The sequence below is a fragment of the Cloeon dipterum genome, chromosome 4, assembly GCF_949628265.1.
Source record: "Cloeon dipterum chromosome 4, ieCloDipt1.1, whole genome shotgun sequence".
NCBI classification, from domain to species: Eukaryota; Metazoa; Arthropoda; class Insecta; order Ephemeroptera; family Baetidae; genus Cloeon; species Cloeon dipterum.
Genome location: NC_088789.1, coordinates 14,290,670 through 14,305,239, shown reverse-complemented (window position 1 = coordinate 14,305,239; position 14,570 = coordinate 14,290,670). Strand labels below are relative to the sequence as shown.

Sequence of the window (14,570 nt, the reverse complement as noted above, 5' to 3'; positions counted from 1 at the left end):
ATTAGCAGCAGCCGCCGGCGCTCGAATCATTTCTCATTCGGGCTAAATGACAAATGCCGCCCGCCCAGCATTGCAGCTGCCGCACACTTTTCGTTTAATCTCTCGAATTATTACTCTGCTGCTGCAGCGCAATTCTTATTAATAAATATAAATTAAGCGAATTTTTCTCCCCGAAGAAATTTTTCTCAACGCCAATTACAGGCCTTGCATTAAGGGGAGTCGCAGGGCTGAGCGAGGGTGCTGCTGACTGATTCCTGCCTGTAAATTATTGTTTGAATTTGTCTGTAGCGCAATTAAAGTCTCAATTTGAGCTCCCACCCCCCATTTCTTTCTTCGCAACTTCCTTGTGTTTTGTTCCAACTCGTTGATCATTTTTCACTTGACAAGCCTGGCTGCAAATACTGTATGTATTGCTTTCATCAGGGGGGTTAATTTAGTAATTTGAAAGAATTGTATAAATTTTAATGCAAAAATTTAAACTTAACAAAAATAGAAAATTTTCATAAAATAATCTATTCACGCAATATAAAAAAAATAAAATTAGCTCTAGTTTTGCTTTATGCTCTTCTCATTAGAGATATGCTCAGAAAGTTTTACCCAGAGGCGTTAGAATAACCGTAATGACCTTCGCTTAGTGCAATGTATCATTAAATGTATGATTCAACTAAAGCATTTTGAATTAGAATTTTTCTTCCTCCCCTTGAAACTTGCCTCAATTTTTTATTGCTTGTCTCTATGCTCTCCTCTCTCCGTGAGCAATTTGTTTCAATTTTACACGGTTCATTTTTCACTCTCACTGTACAGCAAATCTCCTCATCGTCGTGACGAGTGAGCATGCCGCCCCATACATTTTGACTTTTTATTGTTTTCCCTTCGCCCGTCGCCCCAACCGGTCTAATTTCCGATTTGTTGTTTTCCGCCTTCCCCCGACAGACAGACGTGCGAGAGAGTTTCTTCTCTTGTCATCAAGCAACTTTTGAATCAAAATGCCAGCGCGGTCATCAATTACACTCAAACAAACGCAGTTTAATTTCGTCGCTCACACGCACTCATTTGACATTTGCACGCGAGACTCTTAGCTCCTAATCAATTTGAAATGGTAAGTGACGCTGATATTTTTCATCAACCGGCCGTTTGCCATTTGCTTATCGTGTAATAACATTAATTTAATCACTTCCTATCTATAGAAAATAAAAATCTCAGTAATATTTTTCAGGTCACTTTAAATCTAATACAAGCGCTCTTTTAACAGTCGCATAAATATTTCGTTCATATCTAACATAATTTGTATAATGCTGCTTGTTATGGTATGAAGATTTTGTGAGGAATAAAAACTGTTCACTCATACTAGGAAATCTATAAAATCTACATTGGAAAAATCTAACATATTTTTCAATTTATTTTTCTCGCACGCATTAATTGCATAAATACGCAAATAATTTTTTTCGAAAAATTGACACAAAATAAAAATTTGAAGTGTAGCGCCCACGACATGCTAAGTCTGTACCTTCCATTCCAATCGATTGAAACTTCCTTTCAATGAGGGCCAATTAGTTTGGACGGACATGCAGATCACCACTACTTAACAATTATTCTCCAGCAGCCGAGTCAAATCCCTCTACAGCTCCGTCATTCACTTTGCTATCACATTATTGCTTGATTCCTGCCGACAAAAGGTTCAAATTTCGCTGAGCCCCAGCCAGCAATAATTCATGGGAAATTAATTATCATCGTGCCCTCTGCAAACCAGCAGGATTCACTTTTGCGAGAGTCGCTTTGTTGTGGTTCCCAGAGAGGGCGGTCGAGAAAGGGCAAGGAAGCGAGTCAAGAGCTCCGCCAGCTAAAGCATTCAACACTAGAGTGACTTTCTGGGAATGACGCAGCTACTTGAATCGAGCAATTTTCACCAGAATTATATTCAAAACAACTTAAGAGTTTTGCAAGATTTACACTTCTGTAGAATAATTTTTCTTAGCAAACAAATAAATTATTTTCAAGGAATCTTTTTGGTCTGCAACTTAATTTCCATTGAATTTAAACAAAAATAAAAGGCACAACCAAGTTTTACTCTCGCAAAAAATAGAATAAATTATAAGTAGTTACTGTTCTGCATTTTGTCCAATTGTCTGTGTACAAAAAAATCAATTAAAGGTACGTATACCATCGTTTTTAATCAGCTTTCAAAGCTTTGAGCGATTAAAAGCCGAACTTCATTATTCATAAACTTTGATCAATGGGAGCGGTCTGGACTTGGACAGTGGGCGTTTCGAAGTGGATATGTATTGTGAGCCGCAATGCAGGTCGCACAGACTGTGTAAAGGCTTTTCATTTTCCAGCGCGCGGCCTGTCATTACCGCGCTGCTGCTACCTATTAATAGGGCGTTTTAACACCTGCCGCTCGTAAATAAGGTAGAGCGATCCAGAAAAGCCGCCTCCCTTATCACTCACTCATCTGCTCGCGCGCGTAGGTATCTCGATGATGGGGTCCTGATTGCCCAAACACGACCTGAGGAGCCGAGCTGAACACCTAATTAGCCCCGGCGGAGCTGTGCACGTCTTATGATGAGCGTATAAAAATAAAGAAATCGCCTCTGAGGAAGCCGTAATAGAGAGAAGATGACAGAATAACAGACGGCTGTTTTTCTTTTTTTCCTTTTGGCGGACAAGGCCCAATCAGGCACAAAAATACGAGATTGGGTGATCATAACGAAATTATACAAGTGTCTGAAAGGGAAAAAGTGGAATAGGATTTAGCTGCAGGAAATGAGCGGGCAACGAGAGAAAGGCAATGATGCATGGATGAACTTTGTAGAGAAAGATAAGTAAGGAAGTATTTATTGAAAATTCGAATACATATACCTGACATATGACTACTTTTTCCATCAGCAATATCTAAGACACAACATGTGTGATATCAAAACTGCTCATGAATGCAAAGATCTCAAAGTTTAAAATTTTCTTTGCCAAAGAGATCTTTTATCATGTAATTCAATAAAACTTAAGATTTTACTCTTGGTTGCCGCAAATAAATGTACCATAAATAACATGTTTGTGGATCACATAATTTTATTTTGAGCTCTATGATTTTCACCATCAATTCCCCGCATTGCATTTTGCACTGCCCGTGCCTGTGGGACGTATTCGATGATAAAATATATATGGTTGTAGAGTTTTATCATGCGCGCGGCGAAATGACAAGCCGCCCGGCCGGCCGTCGGATTAGTCGGGCGTGTTCCAGTCTTTGTTCTTGCTGGACGCGCATTTTAAGCCTCTTACGGCCCCTTGTGACTGACCCCTGCGGTCTGCAAAATCCTCCCCTGTCAGGCCTGGGATGAGGCATTTGCGAAAAATGGGAATATCAATTTGCGTGCGCCGCGCCGCCCCGTCACAGCTCTTGGCCTGACAAAAATCATAATCGCCCGCTGAGCGAAAATGAACTTTTCCGCCAGCGCTCTGGAGCAGGAAGCGAGTCGTTTTCTGCATACTTTCCAGCACAGCTCGATAGGTATTATTTTCAACCTGCACCGGCAGTGAGGGCATTTTTTCTAAATCCGTTCAAATAAATTAATTTTGTGGATTTTGCGCTACCCCTAAACCCATTTAAGCCACCCTTCAATTAAAAATATCATCTATTTAGTTATTAAAAGAGACCTCAAGATTAATCAACTTTTTATCTATCTCGCAAAATTACATTAATCACTGTTCAAATTTATTAAACAAAATGAAAATTTTGGATTTATTCTGAGATTAAAGAATTAAAAATTTTAACCGCTAATACGGTGCAGGTGGCGCGCGGAATTAAAGAACGAGTTGCCATGCAGGCGCGCGTTCACGGTGCTTATCAGGCCGAGTAACTAAATTATGAAAGTGAAAATGGCTTGCATAAAGAACGAGATAACAAACAATTTTACCTGCTACCGCCTGTTTTTGGTGAAGCCGCACACACAATAAAAGTGCGCGGATAAAGGCAGACAGGAAGCAACCAGAGGCGCAAAATAAATGCAAAAGAAGCGTCGCTTTTTAAACATTTTGATAAATTCACTATGTGAAAATATCTTTTGTTGAAAGTTTGAGCTGTATTTCATAATGCCCTATTTAAAGGGTGGTATTCAATGGCAAGGGACAGCAAATGAATAACAAAATCATAAAACATGAAAACAAAATATTAATATTATTTTAAACATCTTGCAACATTTTCAAAGCTAAGCAAGCTTCAAGTGGGCATTAGGAGAGGAATGGTATTGTTCTAAAAATTGCTGATTGCCCCCGTGAAGTAGCCCTCGAGCAGGAATTGCCTGTTCCCTGTGCTGAGGCACTTTGGGTTAATTAAGACGAAGGGCCTACCACGAAATTTACGTCTTGCCGAGAGCGTAATGGCAATTGCCGGTTTTATCTATGTTGACCACTCTCTAATAAAAAGGCCTCCACTGCTCCACGGCCAACAAATAATGAAAATACTAGTTCAATGCAGTGCTGCTTTAGGCGACACGTGAGCAAAAAATGAATACTAGAGGTGAAAACTTATTCGCCTCCAACGCGAGGGTTTAATTAAACTTTTGCATAGAGAACGGTTTTGACAGTCATCTTTCTTCCCCTAAATGTGGTGGCGGCGACCCGTCGTATCGTAACAATGAAAAGTGATGATGATGATGATGATTCCTTGCTGACAACACCTGCGACTTGTCCCGCTCCTTCTTCTTGCCACGCATTCTTCTGGAACTTAACTCTACATAAAATTTCAATCGACGTACTGTTGGTTTCAAAACTAAAATAAATTTATTGCAGAGGTGATGTAAAACGCATAAAGTGGAATTCGCTTGCAAAAAATAAGTTAAACTTGGAGAGATACATTGTAGTTTTAACGAAGTTTGACAAACATAGGAATGAAATTGTTTTGCGTTCCAAGCAAGAAGCAAGTGATGAAACAACTGAAAACTGGCAAAGGAATATTTTGAATTTTTTGCTAATTGTAAGCTGAAATTAAATCAGAACAGACAGTAGAGTAAGAAACGAACGAGCCAGACTTGTAAAAATACAGAAAACACTGGAAAAATGGTTTTATGTCTGATGATTCGCTTCCTTTTTCAATCTAGAACAGCTTTCACTTGGGGCAGATCGAGCCGGTTTTCATCCCGTGCAATATTACTCTTGTCAATAGGAAAATGTGTCTGCATGACAGTTTTCGTCGGCGTAATGGAAAAGCTGCCGCCTCACCTGCTCTCCAGCGCACCCAGTTGGCGGATTTTTGATAGCTCCCGCCCTGCCTGCACTCTCTCCATCAAAGCTGCTGCTGCTATTGTCTTAAAATCGACGTCTGGAATTGATTTCCTTTAATGACACAAAACGAAAGAATAGAAAGAGAAAGATTTTCTGCCATGCTGCTTGCGACGCTAGATGAGAATTGGCTAAATTTGTCAAACGCCATAGGCGCGTACCCACTCGACACGAAACGAGAAGAGATTTCTTTTTCGTCATCCTCTCTCTGCTTGTTTTTTTCCTCATCGTCTGCTTGAAGTTGGAATTAACAAAGTGGAATTGCTTTTTATTTGTTCCAGGTGAGCGGCAGCAACATGGACAGAACTGGCTATCGCAACACGGCTTCACGGACGCACACACTTCACGGTCAGTTTCCTTTTATATCCGATTTAATAATTTTCTTTACATGTAAAATTCATGTGCTGAAGGAATTTATTAAATTATTACTTGTATTGTTAGCTCGTTCCAAGAAATAACGTAAAATTTGCACTTTATAGAGGACACTTAACTTTTACATCCCTTGACAATTTATTTTTCCTTTTTCACACAATGAGTGCTTTTTTATCTTGCTAGATCATATCAAATTAAATGTTTCTTGCAATTTTTTTTTGTTTGCCCGGTTATATCTTAGAAGATTTAACATTCATACATAATAAAATATTGTTTGTAAAGATGCAATAGTCAATTTCAGATTCAGATACAGAAAGATTTTATTTTGTAAATGATTATTGATTTTTACATTTTGGCGATCATACATTTTGTTAAATTTAAAGAAAAGATAAGCTAAAAATTTGTTCCATTTTTCACGTGGACATAAATTTAAAGTAGAGAAAAAATACAATTTTTAAATCACATCAAATCATTACAGGCATTTTCTCACTGTGGGGACTGGTAATTGAAATTCAGCACAACTTACTAGCGTAAGCTGGCCTAATTATAAAACGTGAAATAAAGGCACATATAAGCAGTAAAGTTGCTGCTTTGTCATAATTTGCACGTGCCCGAGAGAAAGACTGTTGATATTGAAATGCAAAACTTCGCTGTCGTTGGCACCTAGTGCGTAATAAACAAAAGCCTAATGGCGTACACCACTCGCAGCACACTTGGCCGGGGATAATGAGGGCAGAAAAAGAGATTTGCCGCTGACGCCGAGCGGGAACAGGTGAGAATTATTAATGATAGAGAGAAGCGTGCAAATTATCTCGCGCGCGCGTCTTGAATTTCGACGCTCGACTCCTGTTTCACCGTCGTCGTCTTGTGCTGCTGCTGCAAAGTTAAAAACTAATTACTATTTGAGCCCACGCGCATTACCGAACATTTTGCTCGAAGATGCGAGTACAGTGTATAAATTTATTAGCATTTTGGGATAGAGATAATTCGAACCTTTATGTGGCATGAAGCTACAATTACTTTGTACGAAACTCATATCTCTTTCCCGTCAGTGAAGAACATTCACACCTTTCTTGTACACAAAATGTTAACAGGATGCAAAAGGACATAAATAATTAATCTCCCTGGAAACTTCTACCCACACGTAAGAAAAAAATTGAAATTAAGTGCTTCAACAGCAATTGAAAATCTTTGCTTGTTTACATGAAATCTCTTTTTCAATTCATGAGAAGAAAGCTAAAAATCTTGAGGGAAAATCTTAATTCAAGAACGAAAGAAGATCTTAAATAGGTGGCAATAATTTCCTAGCAACAAAAATGCCACTCCGTTAAGAAAATAAACATTTTAAATAAATTATTCAAAATGTTCGGTTTATTTTCTGCGCGAAATTTGATAGAAAAAGAATAAATGGGAGTAAATAATGAAGTAAAGGAGGGAAAATTTTAATATTTTTCAGATCTAGCTTAATTTTATTAAGACTAATTGCAGGTCTCATCAAAACTGGGAACGAGTCGGATATTTCGGTAGTGATATTTTGATATTTCCAAATTGTCTCTTCATTTGTCACATTGTATATTTTTGCCACCCCTTGCAGCAAATCTCATTCTGTGTCTTCTTCCTTTACTTTTTCCCTCCTATTACGCATTTTGAAAAATTTATTCCACAAAAATCTAAAAATGTGTTTGATTTTACATTTTCACATTTTTTCTGTTGTTTGCATATCTATAATTTTCTACTGTAAATTTTCAGCTAACATTGCACAGAATGTTGTTTTTCTTTCAGTGGAAATGATCTTTGATATTTGTATAAATGAATCTGTGCCGCGTGAAAATTCGAGCACACATATATTTACCCTTTGAGCCGCAATGTCAATGCTTTCAACACGGGCACTTTCTGAGGAGCAGCGAGCCGCAGTCTCGAGGTGGAGAGCAGCCCCTTCACATCTACTTGCCGGAGCTGGCTTTCGTTCTCTGCGATTGCAAGAAAAACCGCCGTCTGCCGGTTGGTTGCTTCCGACTCGTGTAACATAAGTGCAGGTCAAATATTGGTGAACCATATTAGGGCTAGCGAGAGCGAGCAAGCGAAAGAGCCAGCGTACATCTCATCTCTGCGATGAAGGGGAGAGAGCTCCATCAAGATAATTTGTTTACGGCCTTGGGAAATAATCGTTTGAAAACTTGCCGATCCTAATGCTCCACTTTTTAATTAAGTTTCTCCTTATTCTTCGCTGCCGTCCGAATCAGCAAGAAGTTAAGCCGCAGCTCGAGTTACAAAAACGAAATTGCTCGATTTGCATGAATTCTCTCGTCTCGTCGCGGGGACTCTATAAAAAAATCGCCACACGCAGCACTTTTCGCGAATAATGTCTCTCCCCGCAGCCGAGAAGAGGAAAGATATTAAATTATCCGCCCGCGCGTTCTCGGGTGATTTATTCCTCAATCTACGAGGAAATAATTACACCGGTCGACGCGGGGAAAAAGTTTTGAGCCTTTGCTGAGTCACGCCGGTTACCGATGCTTCAGAGGGTTCACAGTTGAAAGGACATTTGTCTCAATCTGATCGTCGTTTTGTTAATTGATTAACAAAATCATGATTAACAAAACAATGTTAACTCAATTTGTAAATCAAAACAAATTTTTTATCTTTCCAGAGAGAGAATTTGACATTCTCACGATTTACCAAAACTGAGCTGGATCTAATAACATTTTAATTCAATATAATTCATAGAAAAACATTATGAATACGGAAACACTCGTCTTTCATTACAACAGCAACCCGTGGAAAAATATTACGAATGAGTAATTTTTGTACAGTAATTTCTACCATATACAAAGCACATTTCTCTGGACGATGTGCAAAAAGAAATCCAATGAAAGCTGCATTTCAAGTGGATGAATAAACTACGCCGTGAAAATAATCTGGCCGAGAGTGATTGCGTCACAGCAAGCCAAACGATGGCGCTTTTGCACCCAGGCAAGCCCCTGCTCTCGAGCGGGCGTTGGTTCGTTTTTTATTCGCATCGTGGCTGGGCAGGCAGGTGCAAAAGCCGCTCACTTGCTGCAGTTAATCCGAGCGTGTCCCCTCGATAATTACACGTCGGTGGGTTGGTTGGGCCTCGGAGAGAGAGAGAGAGAGAGAGAGAGAGTGAGTGGAGTGAGCACTGCGTCCGTCACGCGGCAGACAAGCCATTTTTCCGCCCATTCCATTACTGATTACGGCCGCGCAGCCACCACTCGGCTACGGCGAATCCAATAGCCGTCGGTGCGGCCATTAAGAAGGCAATGTCATCTGCCGGGATGCGCCTTACGACCCGCAATCTCATCGCCTCTCACGCTCGCTAGCTGTTTTTCCTCTAATTATATACCTCATAAGCTGGACGACGCGGTCGTTAAAATGGTAATAATACCGCTCGGCCTTCCACAGTAACAAACACACACTTTCATCTAAATCTTTTATTTTATACAATGTGATTTCCTCTTGTTAAAATGTAAGTGTCAGGTTTTACGGGACAATCTTGAACAAAATTACCAAAACATTTTTGATATTTCGTGGATCATGGCAGAGACAGAGAGCGCTCATGTCTCTTAAAATCAAAATCTGCTTTGCTGATTTTTTAAGTTTTCTCTTTATGTTTTTTATGGTAGGTTATATTGTAAATTGTGATTTCACTCTTAGTTTATTTAAACGATTTGCTACATTATCACTCTATCCAGCTGTAAGCGAGATGAAAAATTTGGAGACATTTTTAGCCCTTGTGTAAATATTGTGTTGACATTCAAATTTTTCACCTAAATGCTCTTTCTGTCAATTTATGAAACATTTTTTTAATCATTCTCCTATATACAAGCACAGCAAAAGCATTAAATTATTTTGAACTGACTCAAGCAAAGTGCGTTCAATTTTCCATTTTAGCAGATTATATCTAACTCCCCAGCTTACTTTGATGTTGGAGTAGAAAAAATTCTCTAGTTTCGCAAAAAGGGAAGTCCTGAGTAATTAATAAAAGCTCTCTTAGCTCCTTGAACCCTCGTCTACGCGACTGGATCACTAAATCATATCCATCGTTGATTATTATTGGATTATTCCAAGGAAGAGAGTGAGGGAGCGGCCATGTGGACCATGAAGCTGCAGGATGGAGATTCATCAAGAGAGCGCAAGAGGGAGGATAAATAAATGTACGAGCGCGCTTTCTCTCTCCTCTCTCATTCTCGTATGGATGATGTACTCGCGTACCAATCTTTTTGACTCGCCGAGAACGAGGGAGCTGGAGGAGGAGGAGGAAAACGGACGAACGGACGCTAAGTTTTCCCATAAAATATAATCACGGAACTTGTTTTTTGCATTTAATGCTGATGAACCAAAATTCTTGCCGCTCTGCCCTCATCATTCTTCGCGCCCCCACGCTTTTCTTTACTGCCTGCCAGACAAGAGAGAATTCGCACAGAAAATTGAGAGGGGTGGCGGAATCTAGTCCTTTCATCCAACTCATATCAACAATACACTGAAATGATTGCTGCTCTAGGTGTTGATGGATGAGGATGAATAATTAATGAGAGAAGAATGATCGATGATCAAAAGGTTTATATTGATATTCAATGAGGCTCAAAAGAAGGATTTATTTGCAGTGCATAAAGAGAACAAAAGGAAGAGTATGGTAATAAGCAAAAGGAGAACTGATGTAGTTGCTCGAAGGAAAATACAAAAAAACAATCCAAGAGCTTAAAAAGAATTTAAAAAAAGAATGCCAAATATCTTTAATTTTACTTTTTATATTATGTAATTTCAAAGAGTATGATGACATCATATAATGTTGATTTAACTGTTTAAAATACCATTTCCACTTAGGGGCGAGTGAATATGCGTCCAGACGGGAAGGAAGTTAAGGAATTGTGTCGGTCTCGTGCTTTGTTCACTTGCAAAACTCTCTGCTGCTGCCTCCAGCAACGGCAGCAGAGGGTCTTCAATTAATGCCGCTGGAGGGGCGATTAGAACAGCCCATAAATCCAGCAGCAGTCGCCGCAGCTGCAGCGAATTAAAATTAATAAACTGCCAATCGACATGACGATAATATGAGTTCGAAATAAGAATTAGACTTTGTGCTCCCGCGACTCATTATGCAAGCGCGGCTGAGAAGCTTACTTGCGACACACAGCCTGAGAGATATCATCCGCGATGCTTGATTTGCATTGCCATGTCGTTCTGCCTCCGCGGCGCCCGCAATAAAAACGGACTTGCCTCCACTTTGCATAATCACACCGCACGAACTCTCGAGCCATACGCGGGGTTCTTGTTAATTAACAAGGTAGTTGCGCAACGCTCGTCACCTGATTCGAGTTTGTGTTAATAAAGAAATGTGCAGAGTGCTCATTTTTCTCTTTTGTATCGTGTTGGTTCATGGTCTCCCTTACGTCCTTAATTAAAAAATGAGATGAAAATGGAGGATGTGTTTTACCATTTTCTAACAAAATTTCCACAAATATTTATGATTTGTTTTTTCCTCCATTGGCTGTGAATATTTTGATATGATTTGTGTAGCTATAAATGTTTTCCTACGAGAGGTGTATAGTTAACAAAATTAATTTGAAAAATATTTGTCTTTGCTTTTTCCGCGTGATTATAAACTATGCTGTAAATTTAATGATAATTTACAAAAAGACAAAAAATCTGAAACTTTCATTGCCCACGGAAGTGCTGAGCTATGAATTTTAAACGAACTTTTCACATATTTATAAATACATTTCATTTTTTCCTAAATAGAGTAATTAGGACCAATTGAGACCAATTTTTGTCTGGCATTACGTGATAAATTACATGAGCTTCCCAAAGTAGTGGTGTTTCTAAAATTAATTTCAAAGGGTTTTCCTGATAGACGTGGGATTTTGAAAACATTTTTTTCATTAAGGCATGGGTCAGTTTCCGTTGAATATTTTTTATCACTTGTAAAAACATATTCAATGTAAAAATTGTGTTGGGAATAACTTTTTACTAAACATATAATAATAATTCTTCGTTGAGAAGTGTGCGAATTGCGTGCGACTGCCACCCCGCGAAAATGTCCAGTCTATGCAACCGGCGTAACACGGCTGCGACGCGCATTGCATAACAAGAACGAATCGACTCTGGAGCAAGCGAGCGGCTAGCGACCGCCTTTGTTGTGGCCGCTTTCTTCTCTTTTCTTCCGCCACCACAGCCGCTTTTTTCATTTTATAATGACGAGCAAGCGAAGGCTGAGGGATCAAAAGTTTCAGCTGACTCAAGGAAACTTTTGATTAAAATGAGCGGGAGGCTGCGAGAGAGAGAGAGAGAGAGAGAGAGAGACGCGTCGCTTGAATAAGAAAGAGACACACACAGGCTGGCCGCACTAACTATTTTCAATCATCGCAGGGACCTGATTCAGCAATATGTCGGGCCGGGCCTGCCTGCAGTTAGTTAATTGGTCAGCCGTGTTCTGCCCGAGGGGACTGGACCAAGCTCCGCCGCCAACTTTGGATTTCCTGCTGCAAAAGCCGGCGAGAACCATTTTTGCCCAAACGACACACACTAATAATATTGTCCTGCCCTCCGCCTGTGAAACGCGAGATTTTCCGCCTCCTTCCAGCTGGAGACCTTTGAAGGGCGTACCGGGATAATTACACGCTGCCCGACTCTTCACATTGGTCACCCCCCACGTGGTAACTTTGCTTGCACAGGCTAATGGCGTAAATTGAGAAGTCTCGATGTGGATTTCCAGCTCGCTTTGATCTATCTGCCAGCCTCAAGCGTCTAGTCTTTTGTGGTTAAAAAGGCTATTCTCAGTTGACTTTTTAATGGGCACTTTTCGCACGCGAAGAACAATGTCTGAAGAGTTCGGCCGTCTCGTGACAAGGTGTGTTTTTGATGGGACAAAGTAGAGCATGAAATTGATGGAATGAGCAGCGTTAAAACAAAAATATACGCAGCCGCGCAAAAAGAAGCAGGCCGACGAGAAAGAGAGAAAAACGACGAGAGCAGAAAAGACAGCAGTCGCAGCCCTTTCTTTGCACACGCTTTTTCTCCCTTTGGTTCGAAATCTGCGGCGCGCTTGTTATTTTTTCATGCGCTCGTTTGAGGCCTCTCTTTCTGCGTGTGTCATCACCAGAGACATTACTTGATGACGACTCACCCGCCTCCTTGAACGCTCCAGCCTACATTTTGTAGCCCTGGCAATCTACTTTTTACACTTTTCTCTGCCCAGCAGGGGGCGACTTTCCTTTCATACATATAAATAGATATTTGTATGGGGCTTTCGGTCCAATTATTAATTTCTATTTGGAAGTTCTAACTGCAAAACTTTATGTGCAAATGGATTGAACTGAAACACAATTTATTGATTCAAACAGCCATTCGCAGTTCCTATCTATTTAAACAAACAAACATTGCCAAACAAAAACAGTTCATAAATGGTTGAATGTCATTAGCTTTTAATGGCAGTATTAACTAACCAAATTTTAAATTTCTCTTTTTTTCTATCCTAAATTGAAAGTGAACAAAATAATTTACTACATTTCATGATTTTACGTATATAACAATGGTGACATACACACGTGCCAGCGTCAACGTTGGATACAAGTTTTCACGCCGTAACCAACAGACTTTAGCAGCTTGAAGACTTCATGATTGAATTGGGTGCCGCCGGTGCGGCTGGCTGGTCGCTTGGGCACCAAAGTTTAGCCAAATTAGCAAAAGCATGCCGGAATTTTCGACTCACTGCCACTCTTTTCAAAAGCAGTGCGTACGGCTGTTTTCGAGTTGACCAATTAAAAACGCACGCTTCCCTGACCATTTTGAACAGACGTGATTATTCACTTGTTTTTATTGCTACCCTTTTTTGTTTGTGAAACCGAAAGTTCCAAAATGAAATCAACATGCCTGGGGAATTTCCCGTTAATTCAATTTAATATTTCAAGGAAGATATGAATTCAAGCCTTTGCCGCATTAGTCTCAGAGGTAAAATATATTTAAATTGTGTTGGACGAAAAATTAGTCTGACAAGATGAGCAGTTAAGATTCATAAAATGATATAACAAATAAAAATTAACCAAGTAAAGAATGATTTTTTCGGGAGCTCTCGTGTGCAGCATTGCACTACAGTAGATTGTGTTGTCACAAGAGATAATGAAAGCCAGTGCACAGTGAAACTCCTGTTACTGCTTTCTACAGTGGAAAGTTCACCCGCCAAAAGTTCTTTTTCCCGTCGACTAGTCTTTTAAAAATAAAAAGAGAGAAAGGAGGAGGGAGAGAGACGAAAGCATACAGCAGAGAACAAAAAGAATGGAGATGGAATGAGTTTGCAGTGTAGCAAAACGAGCGGCCGCTACCCGTGTGTCATTGTTCCTCTGGCACAAAAAAGCAAGTTGTCTGTTTTCTAACTAGTTTTATTTTCCACGAGCTGCAGAGCCCGCGTGTGTGTGTCACACACACAATCGGGGAGATAAGAGCAAACAAAATGCAGCCAGCATTAAAGAGGATTAAAACTCAAAAACCCTGTGAAATTGTCTCATTGAATGCAAGTTCCTCTAAAATAATCACAAACATAGGATAGGGTAGTGATTAGTAATGTTAGATAGAATATAAAAGCAAGCTATGTCCATGATATTATGAGTTTTATTTCTTATTTAATCAGACTGTTAACAATAACTGATCGTCACCTTTTTCCAGCATTAAATTTCATTCAGTTGAAGTGCGATAATAATTATGTTTGGACGTGGATTTTCTCGTGATTTTGAACCAGTGCAAAAATAAAATAAAATTCCCTATTTTATGGCAGTAAATAAGCCTTTCTAACTAAGTAAGGAGCTACTTTAGAAAATGCATGTTGGTCGTTGCTTGAGTGTCAAAGAGGACGAATGAGGAACGACGGTGAGGGCGGCAGCCGGCTGAGGTGGCGTAATTGAAGGTGCACTGTG

General features: G+C 39.8%; 1 protein-coding gene across 4 annotated transcripts in view; it reads left to right on the top strand.

Moving 5' to 3' along the window:
* Positions 1-14,570, top strand: part of Ten-m (teneurin transmembrane protein Ten-m) — a 227,306-nt gene that overhangs the window by 34,647 nt on the left and 178,089 nt on the right. For all 4 annotated transcript variants that reach the window (XM_065491629.1, XM_065491628.1, XM_065491626.1 and 1 more), the window contains exon 2: positions 5,556-5,622. In XM_065491629.1, the coding sequence (XP_065347701.1) occupies positions 5,556-5,622 (67 nt within the window). The remainder of the gene's footprint in view (positions 1-5,555; positions 5,623-14,570) is intronic.